Raw genomic sequence first — 24,508 nt, forward strand, 5'->3', positions numbered from 1 at the left:
GTACTCCATGCCCACAGCAACAGGGAGTTACTGAAAGGACTGAGGGGCCTCTGGTGTCCTGTGTCTGGCATTTTAAAAGATTTACTTGGTTTTATATGTATGCACCTGGCTCTGTGTACACATACCATGTGAATTCAGGCGCTCATGGAGGCCAGGAGACGGCATTGGCTCCTCCTGGAACTGGATTTTATAACAGGTTGCAGAACTGCCAACATCAGCACTGGGAATTGAACCTAGGTCCTCTATAGTAGCAGCAAGTGCTTTTGCACTGAGCTCAGCCCAGATTTAATTTTTAAATGCATAAGAGCTGGCAGCCTGCAGACAGCTAGGTAGAAGGCTTAGCAACTGCCCGCAGCCATGGTGGCTCCTTAATCTTCTTCACTGACAGAATATTAAGCTGCCCTGTGTAGTATCTGCATCCCCAGCCACTTCCTCTCAAGGTGTCCATGGGTTCAGGTGTTTTATTTCTCGGCTGAGCTGAAAGGACCAGGTGAACTTGAGGTCATGGGCATCTCTCCTTGACCTGTCTTGGCATGCCTGCATGGCGTTCACACAGACCCAGACTAGGGTAGGTAAGAGGGGCCGAGACCCAGGGAGGAATCCCCAGGGCCTGGCTGTGCTCAGTGGTGGTCAGAGAGCTAGATCTGTGCCCAAGATTACCAGAGGCTAATGCTGGGGGAACGCTGAGTTGGGCTTTCCCTTATCAAGGCTTTTAGCACTCACTAAACCGTGGGACAGTTGGCTATTCTCCTAATGTTCTGCCATTTGGTCTCTGGTGGAAATGGTCCCAAACACCTAATTAGTGTACTAATACACATTTCTGTCTTTAAAGAGGGGAGATAGGACGCCACTGGGTAGACACTGAGGTGGGGGTGCCTTAGAAAATGGCAGTGGTTTCTACTGTCCCTGAGCCATCTTTCTCTTTGCCTCTTAGTGCCTACGACTTCAAGTCCCTGTCATGGACTGGCCCATCCCTCTGCCCCCAACTGCAACTTCTTCACATTCAAATTCTCACCACAGCCAGATGGTGGCCATTGGAGCCTGTCTGTCCCTCTGGACTTCTGTGGTCTGGGTGTTAATGCTGGCTTCCAAAACAGAGACATTCCTCATTCAGTAACTATGGGATCCAGGCCAAGATTTTGTTTGATCTCTTAGAATTTAAAAATTGTCATCTTTATAATTCATAGTCTGGTTTGATCTTGATAGACCCAGTTGAGAAGAATTTTTTTTTTTTTTGACACAGGATTTCACTATGTAGGACAGGCTGCTCTTGAACTTGGAATCCTTCTGCCTTAGCCTCTGGGGTGTTAGAATTATGATTTCTGGTAGGATGAGACACTGATAAAGGAAAGTACACATTGGAAATGCTTCTCTTTTCAAGGACTGATGGGTAGCTATGCAGCAGTGTTGAGGGCTACAGTTGTGTGACACAACAGGGTGTATCTTAGGGTTTTACTGCTGTGAACAGACACCATGACCAAGGCAACTTTTTTTTTTTAAATTATTTATTATATGTAAGTATACTGTAACTGTCTTCAGACACACCAGAAGAGAGCGTCAGATCTCATTATGGATGGTTATGAGCCACCATGTGGTTGTTGGGATTTGAACTCAGAACCTCCAGAAGAGCAGTCAGTGCTCTTAACCACTGAGCCGAGCCATCTCTCCAGCCCCAGAGCAACTCTTATAAGGACAACATTTAATTGGGGCTGGCTTCAATTCCATTATCATCAAGATGAGAGCATAGCAGCGTCCAGGTAGGCATGGTGCGGGCAGAGTTGAGAGTTTTACATCTTCATCTGAAGGTTCCTAGGAGAAGACTGACTTCCAGGCAGCTAGGATGAGGGTTTTAAAGACCACACCCACAGTGACACACATAGTTCAACAAGGCCACACCTCCTAATATTGCCACTCCCTGGGCTAAGTATATGGAAACCATCACAGGATGTAAGGAGACAGGTTTTAGAGACTTGTAAAAATAGACATCTTTTGAGCTGATGTTCCTTCATGACTTGTATATATGAGCCAGTAACCGAGTGGCTCTCTCCCTCTGGAATCTACTACAGCACACCTCCTGGGCCTCACACTTCTCTCCGTGTGTGCCTGGTTTTGCCTGCAGTGCCATCAGTGGACTATGCAGGTCTCTATTCAGGGTCTGGTGGACAGGGTGTTCTCCATGCAGGGTAGGCACTTTCATTGCATGTAGTGTGTTAAGCCTCTCACTAGACACTGGGGATGGGTTCGTTTTGTCAAGGGAGCTGTACGGATTAGCTTTTACATGACACACTCCTGTGCTGTTTAGTATTTCCATGTTTGCTGGTCTCATAGGGAGAATCTGAGTGAAATGGTTAAGTGTAACAATAACGGCCTTGGTTGTGCCTGGAACAGGAATGTTGAGCCCTGTCCTCTGTCATCCCCTGGCCAACTCAGCCTCTCTAACCTGATGGTCCCTGTCTTTGTTAAAGTTATACTGCTCTGAACAGACACCATGTCCAAGGCGACTTGTAGACAACATTTAATTGGGGCCGGCTTACAGGTTCAGAGATTCAGTCCATCATCATCATAGTGGGAGCCTGGCAGTGTCCAGGCAGGTATGGTGCAGGCAGAACTGAGAGTTCTACATCTTCATCTGAAGGCTGCTAGGAGAAGACTGACTCCCATGTGGTTAGGAGGAAGATCTTAAAATCCATGCCCATGGTGGCATACTTCCTCCAATAAGGCCATACCTCCAAATAGTGCCACTCCCTGGGCCAAGCATATTCAAACCACCACAGTCCCTTTTCTGTCATCTTGGGCCTGGCATGTTCAATCTGTGACCTGTGTGCTGCATGTGGCTGAGGACAAATATATATGTTTCCCAAAACAAAGTCATAAGCTCACTTAAAACACTGTGATGGGCAGAGGGGGTGGTTCAGTGGGTAGAACGTTGGCCACAGAAGCCTCAAGGCCTGAGTTGGAGCCTCCAGAACCCATATTAAAAGCCAGACATAGTGGTGTGTCTGAAATCCCAGTCCACTCTTTCTAGGACATGAAAGGCAGAGACAGAAGAATTGCCAGAAGCTCCTGGGCCAGCTATGTTGGCATATGTGGCAGCCATTTTAACATGCACTGATGGTGCATGCATGTGCCCGCACTTACACACACACACACACACACACACACACACACACACACACACACACACACACGAACACACACACACACCATACACACTTGCAAGATTTTTTTCACAGTTTTGTGGTAATTCAGTTGTAGAGTTCTCAAGGTGCACTTCATGTTACAATATCTAAAGGCCGTTGCTGTTGGTAGTGTTGGATTTTTGAGATCCTTCATTAGGTCTAGAAACAGAAATACAGGGCCACGTAGCTAACATGGTCTGTGGGTCTCTCTCACAAGTGTGACAAGGATGGGATCCTGTGTGAATGAGGGGCCAACTCTGACTCTTCCCAGGCTGTCAGGGACACACCAAGGAGAAGCAGCCCAGCCCAGCTTTTGCATGGAGTTGAGAGTGGGTTTAATAGGGGTGTGTCAAACAGTCACCTCCACATCACAGCTGGGATTTTCAACAGAAATAACTCAAAACAACTTTATTTGAGGTCATGGGAGAAATAACAGCCATAGCTGCCATCCTTAGGTCAAGTCAGAGGTCACTTCCTCCTCCCCGGGAAAGACCTCTGGCTCAGCAAGGCTGCCGTTCACTCACTCAGCTGGCAGAGCAGCGCTGACCCCTTGGCGATCCAGTAATCACTGATCCTCTTGGAGGGTAAGAGGACAGTCACCACGAAGTTGGTTGAATGGCCTAATAAACGATACGAGGGGGGGTGAGGTGGGGTGGGATGGGAGTGGGGTGGGGGTAGGGTGGGAAAGAAGAGATGTTATTTAAACAGTAACATCTGGATTCACAGAGATAAGATACCGAGAGTCCAGATGCTCTGGCTCCAGACCCGGCTGAACCTGGGCACAGTCCTCTCAAGTTTCAGGCGATACAAAGGAGATTTTGGAATACATGGTGCTTAGAGCTTATATCTTGATGAGTCTGTTTCAGGTTTTCTGCAGTCTGAATCTAGGAGCATTGGGCTAGGATTCAGGCCTGACACTTCAATGGGTCTTAGGGGTATTTAATGGTAGGTAGGGCCCCTATACATTTAGTCATCTATCTATCTGTCCTTCCTCCACTCCATCCAAACTTGGAGACTCTTGGGCTCCTGGAATGAACAGGCACAGGGACAGGCATTCTGTCTTCAGTGAGGAGCCATCTGTACAGCAAGTCACTCTTACAGAGGAGTTCTTTCTCTTCTGTGGTTGTCTAAGAGGGCTTTGGGAAGGGGGTAGTGCCCTCAGATGGTGACTGCTCCTTCTGGTACTGCTTTCTCAGATTCCATCGGTGTGGATGGACCTCAGGGACGGTGGCCTCGGACCCAGCAGAACGTGCCTCTATGTTTTTACCTTTCTGGCCCATTGAATATCAGGTTTTCTGGTGCAACAGCCCAAGTTCAATAGCAAACCATTCCAGACCCCTTTCCTGTGTATTTACTGGTTTTACGCAGTCCAGAAATTTGTCTCCATGCTTCTTTGGGTGCCAGCCCAATGTACACTCCTCTGCAGGCAGGCAGTGCCCGGAGTACACAAGGCCTCCCGGGTCTGGAGGAAGACTCAGGACACAACTGAAACCCTGCAGCCACTGTCTCTGTTTAAGCAGAATCAATTCTCCATTGGCCAGACGTGAGTTTAGCTGCTTTGCAAAATCCCTTCTCCCCCAATCTCACAGCGGTCTCCTAAGGGCTTCCCTCTACTCTGGCTGACTCATAGTTAGACAATCACTACCCCCAAGGGGTAGACGTGTGTGTGTGTGTGTGTGTGTGTGTGTGTGTGTGAGAGAGAGAGAGAGAGAGAGAGAGAGAGACATATCCACTCATGCCAACATCCTGAAGGGCTGATGTCAGAGGTCTGTGCTTCTGACAAACAGGATGGCCATGACACTCATGCTGTGTCGACTGCAGTCGAAGAAAGTAAAGGTTGGCTGTTGACTACAGAGGGAAGGGGGGTGACTAGAAGGCTGAGGACAGCTGCGTGTGTGTAAGGAAAGGGTGTAGGAGGGCTGGAGCAATGGCTAAGTGGCTAAGATTGTCCATTTGAGTTTAGTTCCCACACCAATGTCAAGCAGCCTACAGCGCCAGTAACTCCAGCTTCAGGGGCCCTGGTGCCCCCTCCTGGCCCCTGTGGGTATGTGCATCCAGGTGTACATATTCTCCACCCTGCTCTACCCCCAATATACATAAATAAAAAGGAACCACAGCCTGGGTGTGGTAGTTCACACCTGTTCCCAGCACTGGGCAGCACAGACATGTGGATGGCTCTGAGCAGGAGACCCAGCTTGGACTACATAGCAGGTTCCAAACTGCCAGGGCTACGTAGTGAGACCGGCTTAAAACGCATCGATGAGAAAGAAAAGGATGCAGAAATGAAGGCTTCATTCCCACAGAAGGGGTTACATGGACTTTAGAACTACAGAGCCTGCTGTCTGCAGGCAGGACCAGGGCCTGTGCAGGGCCTTAGCTGAACTTACTCCGAGGTGGGTGGGGACCCCTTAGTGAAGAAACACATTTTACATCTGAGAACAATTCAGGTCGGCATCACAAGAGGAACCTGCTTTAGTGCTTCCTCATGCTACTCCAGCTAACAAGAGACTTGGACAGCCGTTTTTTCAGCTTAGATTTAAAACAGTGTTACCGTGTGTTCTAAACCGGATCGAGAAACTGTTAGAATGCTCTCATCAGTTAGCGAGGTTCACTGTTCGTTTTGATCATGCTTAGATTTCTTTTTTTTTTGTGGAAAAAAAAGCATAAATGGTCCTTCTGTAGCCATCTCATGATACACACGTCACACGCCTCTTAGGTTATTTTGAGGAAATATTAGGTAAAAACTTTTGCTGCATCTATTTTAGTATGTGTCTCTAAATCATGACTACTAAAAGCACAAATATCATAGGTAAAATATTAATTTCTAGGGGCTGTTCAAGGTTTTCTAGTGTGCACACATACATGTATAAACCCACTACACACATTATATATGTGTGTGTGTGTGTATGTATGTAGTATATGTGTAGTACATATATACATACACACACACACACCACACACACACATATATATGTATATACATATATATATACATATATATATATGTAGTATATTGGTACTTGACAGTTACCTTGATTCAGAGTTTAAATAAGGGCCATACCTCAGAGCAATGTTGTGTGTCCTAAATCCCCTTTAAGTATAAATTAAATTTATAATTATAAATCTACCTCTTTGCCACCCACTACAATATATTTGTTGACACAAGTAGGTTGCTTCCATTAGGAGTCTCAGAATCGTCTATGGTTTTTTTTATTCGATATATTTTTTATTTACATTTCAAATGATTTCCCCTTTTCTGGCCCCCCACTCCCCAAAAGTCCCATAAACCCTCTTCCCTTCCCCTGTTCCCCCATCCACCCCTTCCCACTTCCCTGTTCTGGTATTCCCCTATACTGCTGCACTGAGTCTTTCCAGAACCAGGGGCCACTCCTCCGTTCTTGGACATCATTTAATATGTGGATTATGTCTTGGGTATTCCAAGTTTCTAGGCTAATATCCACTTATCAGTGAGTGCATACCATGATTGATCTTTTGAGACTGGGTTACCTCACTTAGTATGATGTTCTCCAGCTCCATCCATTTGTCTAAGAATTTCCTGAATTAATTGTTTCTAATGGGTGAATAGTACTCCATTGTATATATATACCACATTTTTTGTATCCATTCCTCTGTTGAGGGACATCTGGGGTCTTTCCAGCTTCTGGCTATTATAAATAGGGCTGCTATGAATATAGTGGAGCATGTATCCTTATTACATGCTGGGGAATCCTCTGGGTATATGCCCAGGAGTGGTATACCAGGGTCCTCTGGAATTGACGTGCCCAGTTTTCTGAGGAACCCCCAGACGGATTTCCAGAGTGGTTGCACCAGCTTGCAACCCCACCAGCAGTGGAGGAGAGAATCTTCTGTCTTTGTGAAGGAAGGTTTAGGCACAGAGACGAGTTCACACTCAGGTTTAAATGCCCTCTTCTGGCCGATAGACGCTACTACATTTACTCACGTGTCTACTACTACACACATACAAGTACACACAAGAATGAAATTTTATGTTAAAATCACTGGTAGATACTTGAAACTTAACAACAAATTTTTTAAAAAAATGCTTAACCCCTAATGAAATGGTTGTAATAATTGCCACATCCTAAGAAGCCAATCAGACGTATACACGCTTCCTAATGAAGGTACCGGCCACTGTAAAATGGTCAGGTCTCTCTTGACATCAGGTGGGTCTTAGGGGTCAAACTCAGGTTGTGAGGCTTGGTGACAAGAGCCTTTACCGCTGGGCCCTCTCCCGGGTTCACAGCTCATGCTGTTTTCTTTCTCTCTGCTTCCGCATCTCAGGTTTTAGAACCCAGCTTTCCACTTAGTTCACTGTAAAACCTCTTTTCTATGATAGTTCAGACTGGCCTTGAAGTTACAGAGCTCTGCCTGCCCTGCTGGGATGAAAGGTGAGAGACACCTTGCCTAGCAGCATTTGGGTTTCGATTGAAATATTTATTTATTTATTACGTGTACAATTAAAAATATTCATTTATTTTTATGTATTCGGGTATTTTGCCTGCTTGTCTGCCTGTGCACTACGTGTGTGCAGTGGCTTTGGTATACAAAGGGGGCACTGGATCCTCTGGAACTGGAGTTACAGATGCTTGTAAGCCACATTGTGGGTGCTGAGAATCAAACCTGGGTCCTGTGTAAGAGCCTCAAATAGTGCTCGTAACCTCTGGGCTACCTCTCCCGCCCCATGGCCGAATCGTAAGAGCGTGCTCACCTGTGGTTGAAAGTGTTCCTGCTCGGGCTCCTGTTTTGTAGAGCGGTGAGTGGTAGAGTGTTTGGAGTGGCTCGTAGTTTTGCTTTGGTTCAAAGTGAACAACAGGCAGCATGGGGTTCATCTGTCCTGGCAATGCGTCTTCTATGACCATATCCTTATCATCCCACCGCGAAGCATCCATGAACATCCCATGAACAAGAACCCCATCTTCAGGAGAGGGCAACTGAAAGAAACTCAGAAGTTTAGGGGTGAGACAAGGACTCACAGTCTCGTTAGCTGAGGGACTAACAGTGTGGGGCATTGCCTGTGCCCCACCTTTTCAACAAGTACCTCGAAAACCAGTACCTTATACGACTGCATTTTAGAGACGGGTACCCTAAAGATGTGAGGGATGGGTGCCCTGCATCCCAGGGTGCAGAGTTGGAGATGCCCCCGGGAAACCCAATTGTGGCTATTTAGACCACCTAACGTGAGTAATGACTTTCCTCCTGAGAAGCAGAGTGAGACAAGGGCTGGGATGACCCCTGTTCTTCTCAGCATCTGGGCATCCTTCTAGAAGACAAACTATATATCTGCAATACTATTTGAAGAATGCAAAGCCATCAAGACTACCTCTATAGCACACACCTATTAGTTATTTACTGTGGTTATAGGAGGCTCTGCCAGGAGGGGGCTGTGTGACTGCTGTAGATGATTGCCTCTGTAAGATAGAGACCAGTGCTGTCTGAGTCTAAAACATATAGCCCTATGCAGAAAAACATTTCCACAAATTGGACTACATTTGAGAAGTTCCCTTCCAGTCGCTGCTGAGGAGCTGGCCTTGGGGAATGAGGACCACCCTCTCCTCCCACTCCTGCAAATGGCAGTGGTGGGGCAGGGGAGACTGATAGTGGGATAGAAGCTTCGTTGCCATGGAGTCAGGCAGACAATACCTCCTTGTCCATGGGCAGTTCTGTTCCAAATTGAATGTCCTTGGCTGCTTCTATCACGGTGGCCTGATCTCGGTAGACTGGAATCATGTTATACTTGAAACTCAGCTCGTCTATAGGCAAATTATATTTTCTAGCGTGGTTCTGGAGAGTTCCTGAAAATACGAAAAGGTAGGCCCTTCAAAGCACATTGCTGTTCCATGTGAACTAAGTCCCTGCTGTCAACCCAGGCTGTGCTAGCATTAGAGAGCTTCCTCTCCACAGAAACCCATCAGGGCTGGTGGGATGGCTCAGCAGGCAAAGCACTTGCTACCAAGCCTGATGACCTGCACTTGATCCCTGGAACCTACACCATGGAGGGGAGAGCTGACTCCAGCAAGTGGCTCTGACCTCCACACAAACAGAGAATAAATAAGTAAATAAATGTAAGGAAAAATGAGAAAAGAAACCCAAGCTATTAACAATGGACATGGACTCAGTTCACAGAGCATAGAAGTCTGATGCACATTGGGGCAGGGGCGGCTAAGGACTCAAGGGATGAATGAGTTCATGCCATGATTAAGAAGGGAGGAAAGGAGGCTGAAGAGATGGCTCAGTAGTTAAGAGCACTTGTTACTCTTGTAGAGATCTAAGTTCAGCTCCCAGAATTTCTATCAGGCAGCTCACAACCACTTCTAAATCCAGCACTAGGGGAATCCAACACCCTCTTCTGGCCTCCACAGGCATCTGCGCGTATGTATGCACACACACACACACACACACACACACACACACACACACACACCTATCAAACAAACAAGCTAGGCATGGTGGCACACACTTTCAAACCCAGCACTTGGGAGGCAGAGGCAGGCAGATCTCTGTAAGTTCAAGGCCAGCCTATCTACATAGTGAATTCCAGGCTAGTAAGGGCTATGTAGTTGAGACCCTGTCTTAAATAAAAAAAAAATCCAACCAACCAACCAACCAACCAACCAAAAAAACCCTTGCCAACCAATTAAACAACAAACCAGCCAACTATCCAAAAACCAACCAACCAACCAACCAACCAAAACAAACAAACAAACAAAAACTCAAACAAAAAGTACCAACAAATTCCAAACTAAAACCAACCAAACAAAAAAACAAAGGGCAGGAGAGGCTAAGTCTGTAGTGTGTTGCCTTGTCATGAGAGAGACAAACTAGTGGGGGTTTTAAGGCAGGTCTCCCTAACTTTAGGGTTTTGTCCAGCTTGCTTATATGGGCTGTTTGCCAGGGATTAGGAGTGAGACAAACTGAGCCTTGGGTACCCAGTCACCCCAAGGTCTGGATTTCTCTGATACTCTTCAGCCAAATCCCCTAGGACCGACGAAGCATTATCAAGAGTGTTTTTAGGCTGGAGATGTCGCCTGCCTAGAATGCACAGAGCTCTGGGTTCAACTCCCAGCACTGCCTGGAGCTGGGGCATGGTGGCTTATGCCTGCGATCCCAGACCTGGGGAGCTGGAGGCAGTAGGGTTAGAAATCCAAGGTCAGCCTTGGCTGTGCGTTGAGATCAAAGTGGTCTGGGCTGCAAAAGAACTCTGTCTCAAAATAGGAAGTATTTTTAGAGAGAGGAGGCCACTTAGAGCTTAAGCAGGTGTGGGGTGGGTTGGGGGAGGGGCCATGAAGACACCAGGGTTGTGGCACAGGAGAATTGCATCAATAGCCATCCATTCATGGATTTAACCTAAATCAAACCCATGCATAGTAAGTAACCTGGGAAGGGCAAAGATCAGACTATGAGGGGGCGTCTATTTCTGCCCTCCTTCTTCATTTCTCTTTGGTGATGGAGGAAGAATAATCCTAGATTGTCCTAGATCCACAGGGCCAGTCAGGTCATTGGCAGCCACACTATTTCCCCAGCTCCTACAAACCACAACTTCCCTGGTGAGACTTTCCCGGGGGGGGGGGGGGGAGGGCACCCATACCTGTGAGGAATCCTTGAGGGAAGAAGAACCCGGAAATCCAGAAGGATTTGGGCTGTCCTCTTTTGAGCCACAGCTGGGGGGGAGAGACATGATTTCATGAGGCGCTTCGTTTCTGAGGTGGGGTCTGCCATCTAAGTCAGGGCTATGTTGGGAGGGGAGTGGTGTCTAAAGGAATCCTGAATTACCTGGTCTTCTTACTGCTTATGCCTCATGTCCCAGCCTTGACTGCAAGCCTGGAGCCACAAGGGACAAGAGGCTAGGGCAGCCGAGGTATGTGTGGCTGTGTGGACACATGGTGTGTTTTGTACCTTACCGTGGGGCCATACACTGCTGCTAAAAACTCACGGATGACCTGAAGTTGAGAACCAATATATAGATAAGAGCCTAGGGAAAATGGCAGTATAATCTGCTTAAGACTTCCGAAGTGGAGCCTTCTGGAAGGTTCTGTTTCTCTGGAATCAAATGATTCTCAATTGTTGCTACTCAGAGCTCCCTCGGGAGTTTAGGGACAGCCCACGTTGTCAGCCCATCAAACCCCAAGCCAGGGAAGGTTTCCGTACATCCACGAATGCAGTCCTCAGAATAAGGTCTTTGACCCATGATCCCAGTGGCTTCAGGGATGGGTAGGCTGTGTTAGACCAAAGAGAGGGAACCTGGTTGTTGAGGAAACTCTGATACACTTTCTCCATTTCTTCAGACATCACCACCAGTCCAGCAATGGCTTTGTTGAGAGTTTCTAGAGAGATCTGAGAGATCGAAAAAGATCAGTGCTCATTACAGGAGAACTTATGGGATGGAGAGGACAGCAATGACTTTCACAGTCTGCATGTATGTGTTTGAACATGCATATGCGCACACACGTGGCGAAGACAACCTCGGATACCTTTCCTCAGGCATTGTCTTAACCTTTTAAAAGTTAAATCTGTGTTTAAGTGTTTTGCACATGCATATATCTGTGCGCCGTGTGTGTGCCTGGTGCATCTGATTCTCTGTGACTGGAATTACACATGCTCTTAATTGCTGAGGTGTCTCTTGTTTCCCAGAGCTGGTATTTCAAATGCGTGCTACCGCCTGAGGCTTTTTTCCTCACACCTGAGTTCTGGGGCTCTCACTTTGGCCTTTACGCTTCCAAGGCTAGCACTCAAGGCAAGCACTTTACGGACTGAACTGTTTCCTCGGTCCCAACCCACTTTTAACTGAGGGTTGAGGTCCCAGAAAATGTCAAGTGAGTCGACATAACTCAAAAGATATAAAGTAGGCTGCTGAGGAGCTCAAGGGTTTGTAATGTCACACATTCACCCAGTCACTGGTCGAATAAGGGAATACAGACTCAACCATACACAGCCTGGGTCTGACAAACAGCAATGGTGGAGGGAAGCGTTCGTACGTGTATCAGCTTCAGAAGATTGTTGAACCGGTCCACTTCCTGGCCCAGGACAGTGGTCAGAGAGTTCAGGCGGCCTTGAGGGTCCTTGACGAAAAGGCTCTCGGAAAGCACCCTCCATTTGCAGGGATTCTGTAACACACACAGTTGGCTGCTCAGATCGGAGGACATGTGAATGCGGGTGTGTATGCATGCCGTGCCATGCCTGTGGGGGTCAAAGGACAACTTTGAGGAGTCCATTCTCACTTTCCACCTTCCTGTGAGTTCTGAGGATTGAACACGAGTGCATTACAGGGCGTCAGACTCGACAGAGGAGCACTCTACCCACTGACTAACTCTGTGGGCCTGGAGTTTTGTTACATGTTTTCCCCTAAAGCTAATTTCTCTCATCATTTAAGCCAGAACTTAAATTTGACATTTTTTTCTTATTTATAAGTCTTTGATGATCCAATCAGGGAAAATGTGTGTGTGTATATGTGTGTGTGTGTGTGAGAGAGAGAGAGAGGGGGGGGGAGAGAGAGGGGGAGAGAGAGGGAGAGAGGGAGAGAGAGAGAGGGAGAGAGAGAGAGAGAGAGAGAGAGAGAGAGAGAGAGAGAGAGAGAGAGAGGGAGAGAGAGGGAGAGAGGGGGGGACAGAGCGGGGGGACAGAGAGGGGGAGGGAGAGAGGGAGGGAGGGGGAGAGAGAGAGAGAGAGGGAGGGAGGGAGGGAGGGAGAGAGGGAGAGAGAGACAGAGAAACAGAAACAGAGAAACAGAGAGCTATTAAATCAGTATTCCACTTGTTGTCACGACTCTTTTCACCCTCTGTGCCTGTTTGAACAAGGTGGTCTTTGGCTTGGACACGTGGGTGAATTGACAGAGACGCTGGCTGGGATGCGGAGGAAGGAAGCCTGCATGCACCAGACAGAGCAAAGAACAGCCTGCTCTCTGTCCTGCAATCACTGGGGAGAACCGAGAGCAAAGGGGAAGGCAGAAGTCAGAGTGGCTGGAGTCAGCAGGTCTGGAGTCAGCAGGTCTGGGTGAGGGGCTCCTGGGAGTGAGTCTGACAGTGGGTGTGGAGGTGGGGCTGGGGGATGGATCACTGAGTAACCGTGCCTGCTGATAAGCCTCCTGACCTGAGTTCAATCCCTGAGACACACACAGAAAAGGCGGAGAACTTCTCCCACAGGTCATCCTCTGACTGCACACGAGATACATTGTTTCGGTACAATGAGAGGCAGAGCTCCCAACACCTCTGTAGCAGAAGTTACTCAGAAAGGTGATAGTTCACATCAGAGACCAGAAGGTGGGCGCCCAGCTAGCCCCACCCCAGCCCTGCAGGAGTATGAGTGTGTAAGTCTTGTTCTTCACTGTAGACCTGCTTCCTGGAGAGAAGGGGGTTGGCGTGGGAGAGGAGGCTGAGAAAGACGCAAGCGTTTACCCCACGCTACTGAGCACCACATGCAGACAGCTGCTGTGTCCTTCCTACCCCCAGTCCTGCACAACGGAGGTCCAGATGAGCCACATGGGCTAGAAAGAAGGAAGGAACTGCATTTCCCTCACACCTCTGTGGAAAGTGTGGGAGCATACGAGGCTCTAAGGTGCACTATACACAGGCTCGATTCCTTCCTAGGCATTCACAGTTCGGCTGCTGAGGGACATCACTCAGCAGGGCGTGGGTCAGCTGACTTCTCTGGGTCCCAGAGCTGTGGTTACAGGAGCCCTAGCATTCCCCTCAGGGGAGATTTCTAATCCAAGTTCTTCGGTAGAGCCAACCAGAACCCCTGTCCCCTCAGACTCAGCAGATGGCCTGCTTCTTATTTCACAGGAAAGGCGGGAGCTCCGTGGAGACTGGAGAAGAAGCCTGCTTCCTATTCACACTTAGGTGTGAGCTTTACGAAGCACAGAGGGAGAATCTAGTCATAGGCACCATAGGCTCTGGAGACAGCCCACGGCCTCCGCCGCCCCTCACCCTGGCTCCATTTCTACCCTCCTGCTGTACTTGCTGAGAAGAAACTGCTCCCTAATTAAGTGGCAGTTTTCTTCAACATTGACAGAATGTTGAGTGTCCTGCTCAGTGGACACTCTGTTTTAGGAGCCTGGCCCTTGTGTTTTGGGGAATGTCGGGACTGTTCTTGGGTCAACCTGGCTTCCCTCGGTCTGGCAGCCTTGGGAGTATTGGCTGGATTCTGCCGTGGTCCCTTTCTTTGCCTCATTCTGCTTTCCCTTGTCACGACTTCATTTCCAACCGTGAACAAATGCTCTAGCACACTGTCAGCCTCAGGGAAGTGGGAGAGTCATTCGGAAAAATTCCCTAAGCTTAAAGTGACTTAGCCATTTGTCCCGAATGAAGAAAAATACTGAGGTGGCTTCTAGACTGGGATTCGAATATAACCTTAAACAATGTTGGAAATGTCGCCATCTGCACTGTTCAAGGCTCAAACACTTAAAATGCTCTGTGCAGCAGAGGGCTCAATGTGGGATTTATTTAAGGTTAACAAGCTGCTGCATGTGGCCAGCAGCTACTGTCTTGGATGACACGGGTCCAGAGACTTTAGAATCCGTGCTTAGAGCAAAGCCTGGCCAGAGTCCCGTGGGCTGTAAGCCAGGCTGCTCCCTGTGGTCCCTGCAGGTGGGGTGTCAGGGTGCAGTCCATCTCTAGACATAAATGGAGAGCCCCACGCGAGGCGAGCTCAATAGGGAAAGACAAGCCTATGAAAAGAATTAAGCCTCAACATCTGCTTACGATTAAGTTCTCTCAAGTTCTCTCGATTTATTCCTCAGGCTCCCGATATCGGCGGATGCCAGCAAGTATTTATTACCTGGAACTCTGGTCCGGATGGAAGCCACAAGCTCCTGGACAATTTCATCATTGCTTTTGCCCTCGCCTCCAGAGGAGGATCTTGGCTGAACCTCAAGGATGGTGGTGATTAGGGTGTTGGTCTCTTTGTACTGCAGAGGTGGTGAGAGAGAGGACGGGGAAGACAGAGTCAAGATGACATTTGTCGTGTGTATCATTTACATACGGGAATAAGGAACGCTTCCAAAAACAAAGGTGTTAATTCAGATGTGGTGTGAATACAATATGAGAGTATTCTCTCAACCAAACTAAAAAAAAATTACATTAAAAAATTGTGTGTGTGTGTATGTGCCTGTGCATACATGTATGCTGTGACATGTGAGTGGAGGTCAAAGGACAATGTGAAGGGGTCAGTTCTCTCCTTCCACCTTGGGGATCCTAGGGCTTGGACTCATGTCATTAGGCTTGGTGGCAGCAACCTTTAACCACTGAGTCATCTCGCCAGCTCTCTCTCCATCAAATTTTAAGCGTACACTATTGTTGATTGCATATACACACTGTTCAGCAATCTCCAGGCCTATCCATCTTTCCTGACCTGAGACCTCATGCTCATTTATTAGAAAGGAAGGCAAAAGCTGCTACATCATCAATAATCATCTGATTGACTTTGTCTGGCATAGAGGCAATTAGTGGGCTTGGCCTGCGACTCTAGCCTGGGCTCAGAAAGTTAGCAGAGTATTTCAGCTCCGTCGTTCCTGGCAGAACATGGACGTGTGCATCCCTGAGCTTGGACCGGAAGCCCAGCAAGTTTCCGCTCTCAGCTGTGTCTTTGGGGCCTCTTCCTCCCGTCTTTCTTCCCCTGCAGACCAGAGCAATCTTTCCAGTAGGGTGACAGGCCCAGCAGCTGTGTGGACACAGGGCTGCTGCTTCTACTTCTGCTCCACACGGTTCTTCAGGAGAGCATCTTTCAGCAGCAGATGGCTCTAAGGAGTGCTTGTCAGGCTTGAGGAGGGACCTCATGAGGCTGACCACGCGGCTCACAAGGACAATCAACAGCACTTATTGTCCAAGCAGAATTTGATACATGGGGTGGCTGCCTTGTTGTCTTGGTTGGTTGTTAACTGGCTGTTCTTCACAGAAACATTAAAGTCCATTCTCAGAACAGCTCACTTGTTCCGCTTGTCCATCTCAGTTCTAGAAACTGACATTGTGGCAGTGCACTGGGGTGACAAAGCCAGGCTCTGACAGCAGAGGGGGCTGCTGCCACACGCTTGCAGATTTGCCCCCTTCCTGTCTTAGTCCTTTGCTAGTTTTTACTAAACATTTATTTAAATATAACTTGCTAAGTGTAGGAAGAAATCTTTTGTGTTAAGACCACTGTGGTGGTTTGAATATGCTTGGCCCAGGGAGTGGCACTATTAGGAGGTGTGGCCTTGTCAGAGGAAATGTGTCACTGTGGGTGTGGACTTTAAGACTCTCATCCTAGCTGCCTGGAAACCAGTCTTCTCCTAGCAGCCTTCAGATGAAAGTGTGGAACTCCCAGCTCCTCTGCCCCATGCCCGGATGCTGCCATGCTCCCACCTTGATGATAATGGACTAAACCTCTGAACCTGTAAGCCAGACCCAGTTAAATGCTATCCTTTATAAGAGTTGCCTTGGTCACGGTGTCTGTTCACAGCAGTAACACCCCAACTAAGACACCATGTTGTTTAGAAGGCACAGTTACTCAACCTAAGCAGAACATGCCACTTTATAATGATCCACTTTGATACAAAGACTTTCTCTAGCTAAAGGCAACTTGCAAACAGATGGAAGACCGACTTCAAATGTCTCCTTCCTTCCTGAAAACAGGAGTTAAAAAACTCTCACATGAAAGAAGGCCTTCTGGTATTAGGAGAAAAGAACTGCTCTTCCAGGCAGATCTGGTAGAAAGAGACTTTGTTAAAATACAATAGTCTTGCGGGCTATGGTGGTGCGTGCCTCTAATCCCAGTACTTAGGTAGAGGCAGTCAGATCTCTGTGAGTTCAAGGCCAGCTTGGTCTACACAGTGAGTTCCAGGACAGTCAGGGCTATGTAGAGAGACACTGTCTCAAAAAAAAAATTAAGTCTTCCTAGGGAAGAACACATTTCTACCAAATGCACAGCCCTGAATACACACACACACACACACACATACACACACACACTCTCAGTATACACACACACACACATATATATGTATATATATACATATATAGTCTCAGTAACATTATACAGAGTGAGCATATTAGGAACACACACATGCACATGCACACGCACACGCATGCATGCACACACCACCACCACCACCACCACCCCTATCACCACCACTACCACCACCATCATCAGTTAAAGAAAAGAGGCCATGAATTTGAAAGAGAGCCAGGGGATGATTCATAAGAGGGTTTAAAGGAGGAAAAGGAATAGAGGGACACACTATCCTCTTATAATCCACCATAATAATAACAAGAATAACAGACACAAAGCTTCACATCTTGCTCTGACCTGCCACACCCTTTAGTCACTCTCTCCTTGCTGACTTGCTGTGTGTAACACAATACCAAGCCATTGAGTTTGTGCGCTTTCTTTGGGCTTCATTTGTCACTGATGTCACACAAAAAATATATTAAATCTGTAAAAATTTCTCCTGGGAACCTGTACCAAGAATGCCAGCACAATTCTGTGGCTCAGTTGGAACCCTGAGAGGGCGGAGATGGCACTGTGCTTTCCCTGTGCAGGCGGGAGCTTGTCTCTTCTGCGCATGCGCAGCTGGTTTTCTCTCCTTTGTTATTAGTGCTTCCCATGGCCCATGAGCTTCCCCTGTGTGGTGGTTGGGGAGGGGTTGGGAGTATCAGGGGAAAGAAGATAACTGCAGATACGACATCCCAGATGTGGATCCATTTCATACACATGTGTCTTTGTGTAACATGAGCCAAATGTGTCCAGTGTGGGGGAGAAAGGAAGGGAACATGCGCGCTTGCGCTTAGCATTCTGTGAAGGCTGTGTCTAGCTTTATTAATTTTTCTTGAGCATCAGAGGGTGCCATCGTCACCATCTTCACCTTTTCAGAGAATGGAGCCCAGAAGGATTCTGGACACTGCTGGAAGATCAGTCTCATTAAAGATTGCAAAGGCACCAGGATGAATTGAAACCATTGTTGAAAGAAAGGTTAGCCAGTCTTACTTGTTTTCTGAAGGCATTATAGCCCACAGAGCTGTGTGAGTAGGAGGACTGTTTGAGTTTATATACACAATATAAATATGTATTTTAAGCAAAAAGACTACATACCTGAAAAACCAGGTTAGCATTTTCATGCATTCCAAAGATTTCTGGATCATCTATCAATGGCAGATCTTCAATGTAGTCCTTAAATTCTTGGAGGCTGTCAGCCAAGGGGGCAAAATAGATGCCTGTCATTAAAAATCACAAAAGACAAATGTGTATGAAATGGATCAGCACTGCCTGGCTTGCTTTTTAGTTTAATTAAAGAATTATCTGAATATGTGTGAGTCTTCTGAGTGCATGTGCCTTGGGAGCCAGATAGAGGGCATTGGGTTCCTTGGAGGTGGAGTTACAGGTGATTACGTGCCATCCAACATGGGCGCTGGGAACAGAACACTTATCTTCTCCAAGGACAGTCTGTGCTCTTAACCACTCAGCCATTGTTCCAGCCTCATAGTTTCCCTGAGTTTTCTTGAGGCTGTGAGCATTAGAGATTAGTATCACGCTCGAAGGATTATGGATACTGTTGGGAGTGAGTTTAACTAAGGGATCCAGATTTTCTAAGATTTCATCTTAGAAACTGTCTTTGCATTGGTTTGATAAACAGATTCTAATCCCTCAAATCAAAGGTCGAAATTGCAAAATGTTGAAATATAGGGCCACTGCCCTTTTCCTGATGAAGATAAGACACACAGTTGACTTGAAGCAGTGTCTAGCAACTTGGTAATAGAAGCGTTTGTGTGCTCGTGCTGTGGCAATAGGATCCCTTCTTCAAAGGGACGGACACCTGTGGCCATCAGTCTACCTACTGTCTGACTCAAAATGAGTCACTTCCAATTCATATATCCCCAGTACTCAGTATTTGGTAATGGAAGTGTTCTCTAATTATATTAGAAATATATTAGCCCAGAGCTCTGAAAATGCATTTAGATATAATACGATCAAGTTTAATACAGAGTTAATTTGCAGTGTTGTGTTCTATCAAACCATCTTTGACAGTCAAACATGGGGATGCGATGAAACTGTGAGGATGACGGAGAGCCTTGTTGAAAAGCTGAAAGATGCTGTCTGAGGCTTCTTGGGAAGGGAGTTTTCCGCCATAAAAGCCATTTACCTGAGTCAGAGTATGTATAATCATCATCCAATGTTTCAGGAGAGAAAAATCTTTTCAAGACAGTTCGAAGGCACCTCTGATCCCAGGTGTCTGTCACTCTCCCGCCATAGGTGATCTCACCTGAAAGGGAACTTGCATTTTAAAACATATTTTTACATTAATAAACATACCTAGATTCTAATAAGTTTATTTATATGTATATTTAGTTGGTATCAAAGTAGTTGCTATGTCCCTTTAGATAAGTCAAGTTTTAAAAAACAGAAAAATCTAATATGTGTGCCATTTTATTTTATTTTTAAAAATTGTTATGCGTATGTTTGTGATTTTGAATGAGTTTAGCTGCACTATGTGCATGCAGGAGCCCACAGAGGCTGGAAGAGGATGTCAGATCACTCGGAAGCGACGCTACAGGCAGTCCTGAGTGCCTATGTCGGTGCTGGGACTTGAACCTGGATCCTTTGCAAGAGCAGCTCTTAGCTGCTGAGCCACCTCTTCAGTTCTAGAATTCTACTTTATTTTCTTTCAATAACAGAATCTAAAGCCATTGGGCTTTACTTCCCATTTCTTTTGTTTCAGAATATTCCCCAGTGTTGATGTCCCCCAGTGACTATCCGATTCTAAAATGTTCTCGCTTTTGGACTGAGTAAAATGGAGCCTCACATCTGTAGGAAGACAGTTGATTTATACACATCTCATAAATAATTGCTACCAAGCCAGGAAGTTGAAAGGATGGATCCCAAGTGAAAGAGAGAGCTTGCCTGTCAGAGATCATGTCAGAGGGAATTCAAAATTATGACTGCACTGTCTCTTCAGAGATGTGTTGCCCAGCATGCTACAGTGTTCTTCCACGAAACACGAGCAGGAAGCGACGATGGTGAATGATTTTTGATGTTGATATAATGCCTTGGGAAGATTCTAGATTCATTGACACACTTTTCTATTTATCACCATAGTGTTCCCAGTAGGATTTCATGTGTGAAAATTGTCAAGGTTGATGTAAGACTTTGACATATTGACTCATGTTAAATATTCAAGGTATGCCTGGGGCTCAATAGATGGGTGCAAGTAAAGTGCACACTGTACCTGGATGAGAAGTGGAGTTTGGGTCCCCATAAAAGCCAGGCCTTAGGGCTTGTGTCTACACTCCCAGCACTTGGGGGAGGGCAGGGACTGGTGGGTCCCTGGGGCGCACTGGCGCCTAGTCAAATAGGTGAACTCCAGGTTCAGGGAGAGGCCTTGCCTCAAAAAGGTGGAAACCTATCGGTAGCCACATCCCAAAGAAAAATGGCTCCCTCCTTCTGCATGGGGGAGTAGGAGGAAGAAGAGGAAGGTGGATGTGACTAAGATTCATTGGATACGTATATGAAATTTTCAAAGAATAATAAAAAATGAGGCAAAGAGTGATTGAGCAATACACTGTATGCTTACTTCTAGATTTCATATATACACACTGTATAATCATACACATGGGTATGTACACACGTCACTGGGCACACACGTGCGCGCACACACACACACATACACACACACATACACACACACAAATGATGTCTGGAATTATTGTGATGGCTGGGAAATGTCTCCCTAATTTTCTATGAGCAGATATTTGCATGATGTGCTAATCACTATTGTACGCTCACAGTGGGAACGTCAGTTGTCACTACCAACATTAAACACTGGGGATGAACACAGTCTTCACAGGGGCCAGGGAGATGGAAGACAACAGCTCGGCTCCATGGCCAGACTCCCTGGCACATGCACATACTGACCAGTAATATAAATTAGCGCATCCCAGGGGATCTTTCCTTCGTGACAGTAAAGGTTGAGGTTCAGTAAAGCGCATTCTCTATCACTGTCATTGAATTCATAGCAGATATTCCAGCCCAGGGGGCCAAACTTCTTTCTCTCCTAGAATGGAAGATGAAAACATCCTGAGATAAAACTGATGAACTTAATTTTGTTTAATGACAAAGGAGCTAATGTTCAGTATTGAAAAACAAAAGTTTTCATTAATGGTGGGTATCTCTACGCTGCAGCCAGTTTGAAACATTTGGTTCAGTTGCAGCCAGGCCTTTACCAAGCAGACCAAACACATCTTTATCTAATGGTCCCCATGTTTAGATTTGGCAGATCTACCAAAAAAAGTCTGTTCTGTAGGGTAAAATAAAACATTTCAAATTAGGGGAAAAATTCCACGCAGAGTTTGGGATAAAAATATACTTTAATTACGAAAGAGAAAGGGAAATGGGAGTGGGGAGGGGGAGAGAGAATCCTTGCCCTAGTGTTATTTCTATCACCATGACAAAGTGTTCTGACAGAAAGTGACTTAAGGGAGAAAGGGTTTATTTGTACTTTCAACTCCAGGTTGCAGCCCATCACTATGGGGAGGCCACAGCAGCAGGAACTTGAAGTGACTGGTCTTGTCACATGTGTAGGTAAGAGCAGAGAGAATACTCAGCTCACTTCCTTTATGCAACTCGAGACCCAAGCCTGGGGGATGGTACCCCCAATAGTGGACTTGACCTTCCCACATCAACAAGACAGTTTCCCATAGTCATGGCTTCAGGCCAAGCTGATGTTGACAACCCCTCATTGAAACTCTCTTCCCAGGTGATTGCAGGTTGTGTCAAGCTGCAGTTGGAATTAAGCACCACAGCACTCTCCCTACTGATTTAAGGAGCTTGGCTATGCCTCGTCATCATGGCGGGCATGCTGGTCAACCACTGACTTCTCCATGGTGACATCAAAAATCACAGACAACTGAAATTGGTAGACATAATCTCAATCTTCATGGCTTCACTTCCTATAGTAAGATCCTCTTTCCCTTTATTATTTTATTGTCTCCTCCCCCTAATTTAATTTCAAACTGATGAAACATTTCAATCAGTTAGAAGTTGGTGCCATATTCTCTCCTGTAGATACAACTTTCACTCATTGTTATACTACCTCGAACCCTGGCTGCTTTCGGCAGTGGTACAGAGGTTCTATCTATGATCTCTTCAGATCATTTGGCTTAACTGTTTTGTTTATTTATTCCATATTGTCCATCATTATCCATCCCTTTCCCTCCAGTGACTCTCTGTAGAGCGTACAGAATTGAGAACCAGGAAGCCAGTCTAATCAATAGCGCTAGAGATAAGCAAAGAGTCAAGGATTCAAGGACAAGGTGCACCTTGCAAAATGCAAGCAATGCATTTAACAGATGTAAGGAAACTGATGCTCGTTTGAAAGTTATCTCTCAGAGAGGGTTTCCGGCTCTGGTCACGGGTAAGGAAGAGTCCCTTAAAGGTGGTGGAACTCATCCGAAGGAGCAGGTGGGGTGCATGCACACAAGGAAAGTAAATGAACCAAACTGGGTGTGGTGGCCTGCACCTGTCGTCTCAGCAGTGGGGAGGCTAAGACAGGAGGACTGCACATTCAAGGAAAGTCCAGGCTGTGTGGTAAGAGCGAGGGTGGAGACTGAGCCTCAGGACAACAACCAACAAAAAAATCAGGTGAACTTGAAGATTGGCAAAATATATGTGGGTGAAGAGAGAATAAAAATATTAGTGGAGTTTTCACTGTAGGTATTGAGTGAAAGGGGACACCAATTTTGGGACTAGATTCTGGGTGGGAAGCAGATTAGGGGTGTGAGGCAGAGGTGAGCTGTTGAACTGGACCGCGTGTGTTCCCCTGGGCGTTGGTATTCCCCAGGTAGACTGGGAGAGAGGCAACATCTGTGAGCCTCTGAGACAAGAAGCACAGAGGCTGGAGGCTGAGCAGAATAAACGTTGGTTCCGACACAGGACGGGCTCTTAGAGTTTCCAGATGCCATCTTCAGTTTTTCACTTACATCTTAACTATTTATGCATGTTTATCATAGAACACTTCATCACTGCTGCTGAAAAGTAGAATCAGAGTCTGGAGACACGCCCAGAGGTGTAAGAGTGCTTGCTGCTCTTCCAGAAGGCCCCTGTCAGGTAGCTCTCAACTGTCTCTAACTCCAACACCAGGGGATCAACGCCCTCTTCTGGCAGGCCCCAAGCATGCACACACATGTGATTTACACACACTCAGACACATGCTCATATGCACAGATGAATAGGAATAAGCAAGTCTTTAAAAAAAGGCAGACTAGAGAGTGTACCTGAATAATTGCGTGGAAGAAACAAATGCCGAAGATTAGCTTTCTCCATTTCATTCCAAGTATGTTTTCTTCGAAAAATGAAGGTGTCATTTCAGTAAAGGCTCGCCTGATATTTGCACGCAAGCCTTTTGGAGGCTCATTGGTTACCTGGATTTAGAAACAGCATATATAGCAGAGAGGGTGATTTTTATGGAGTTGCCTAATTTCTGATTAGCATATATAGACGGAAGCCATTGAGATATGGATAACTGATACCCATGGGGGCATTCTCTGTGATGTGATATGATGTGATGTGATGTGATGTGATGTGTGTGTGTGTGTGTGTGTGTGTGTGTATATGTGTGTGTGCATGGGCTTATGTGTACATGTATGTGTGCTCAGGGTTGACTGTGCTCAGGAGAATGTTAGGAAGCCTACTCTGTTACTCCTCATCTTATTTGTTTGAGACAGGGTTACTGATCCTGCAGCTAAGGCTAGAGACTGGCAAGCCCTAGTAATCTTCTTATCTCTGCCTCCTTAGCCCTGGGGCTACAGGCATACTTGTTATGACTTTTTTTTTTTTTTTTTTTTTTTTTTGGTTTTTGGTTTTTTCCGAGACAGGGTTTCTCAGTGTAGCCCTGACTGTCCTGGAACTCACTGACCAGGCTGGCCTCGAACTCAGAAATCTGCCTGCCTCTGCCTCCCAAGTGCTAGGATTAAGGGCATGGGTCACCACTGTCCGGCTTATAATTGACTTTTTATATGGGTGCTGGGGATTTGAACTCACGTCCCTGTGTTTACGCACCATGTGCTATGACTCACAGAACCATCTTCTTAGTGCCCCTTTTTGTCTAGTTCAACCACACTCCATGGAGGACAGAGCCTAGTAGGTTCCTCAGAACTATCATGGTTGAAACACCATCACAAGAACAACAGATATTTCCATTTGGGGGGCGTCTTTGTCCCCGTAAAATATAAGCCAGAGAGCTTAGTAGGTGTCCATCGGATTTTGTGGCCATCTCAAAAGTACAGAACTGTACAGTTTGTCCCACGATGTCCCATGATGTGAGGGAGAGAGGAAGGACTCAGCCCTGGTTTCCC

The 24,508-nt window shown here is 46.6% G+C and overlaps 1 protein-coding gene across 1 annotated transcript in view; it reads right to left on the reverse strand.

The window, feature by feature from the left end:
* Positions 1–3,677: 3,677 nt before the first annotated feature.
* Dnah6 (dynein axonemal heavy chain 6) overlaps positions 3,678–24,508 on the reverse strand; it is a 196,296-nt gene continuing 175,465 nt past the window's right edge. Inside the window, 12 exon segments of the mRNA XM_052172578.1 lie at positions 3,678–3,799; positions 7,909–8,131; positions 8,841–8,992; positions 10,786–10,858; positions 11,346–11,531; positions 12,173–12,277; positions 12,279–12,301; positions 14,970–15,099; positions 18,255–18,376; positions 19,303–19,422; positions 21,072–21,210; positions 23,429–23,575. Coding sequence (XP_052028538.1) covers positions 3,696–3,799; positions 7,909–8,131; positions 8,841–8,992; positions 10,786–10,858; positions 11,346–11,531; positions 12,173–12,277; positions 12,279–12,301; positions 14,970–15,099; positions 18,255–18,376; positions 19,303–19,422; positions 21,072–21,210; positions 23,429–23,575 — 1,524 coding nt within the window. The 3' untranslated portion in view covers positions 3,678–3,695.

This window comes from Apodemus sylvaticus, chromosome 2 (assembly GCF_947179515.1).
Source record: "Apodemus sylvaticus chromosome 2, mApoSyl1.1, whole genome shotgun sequence".
NCBI classification, from domain to species: domain Eukaryota; kingdom Metazoa; phylum Chordata; class Mammalia; order Rodentia; family Muridae; genus Apodemus; species Apodemus sylvaticus.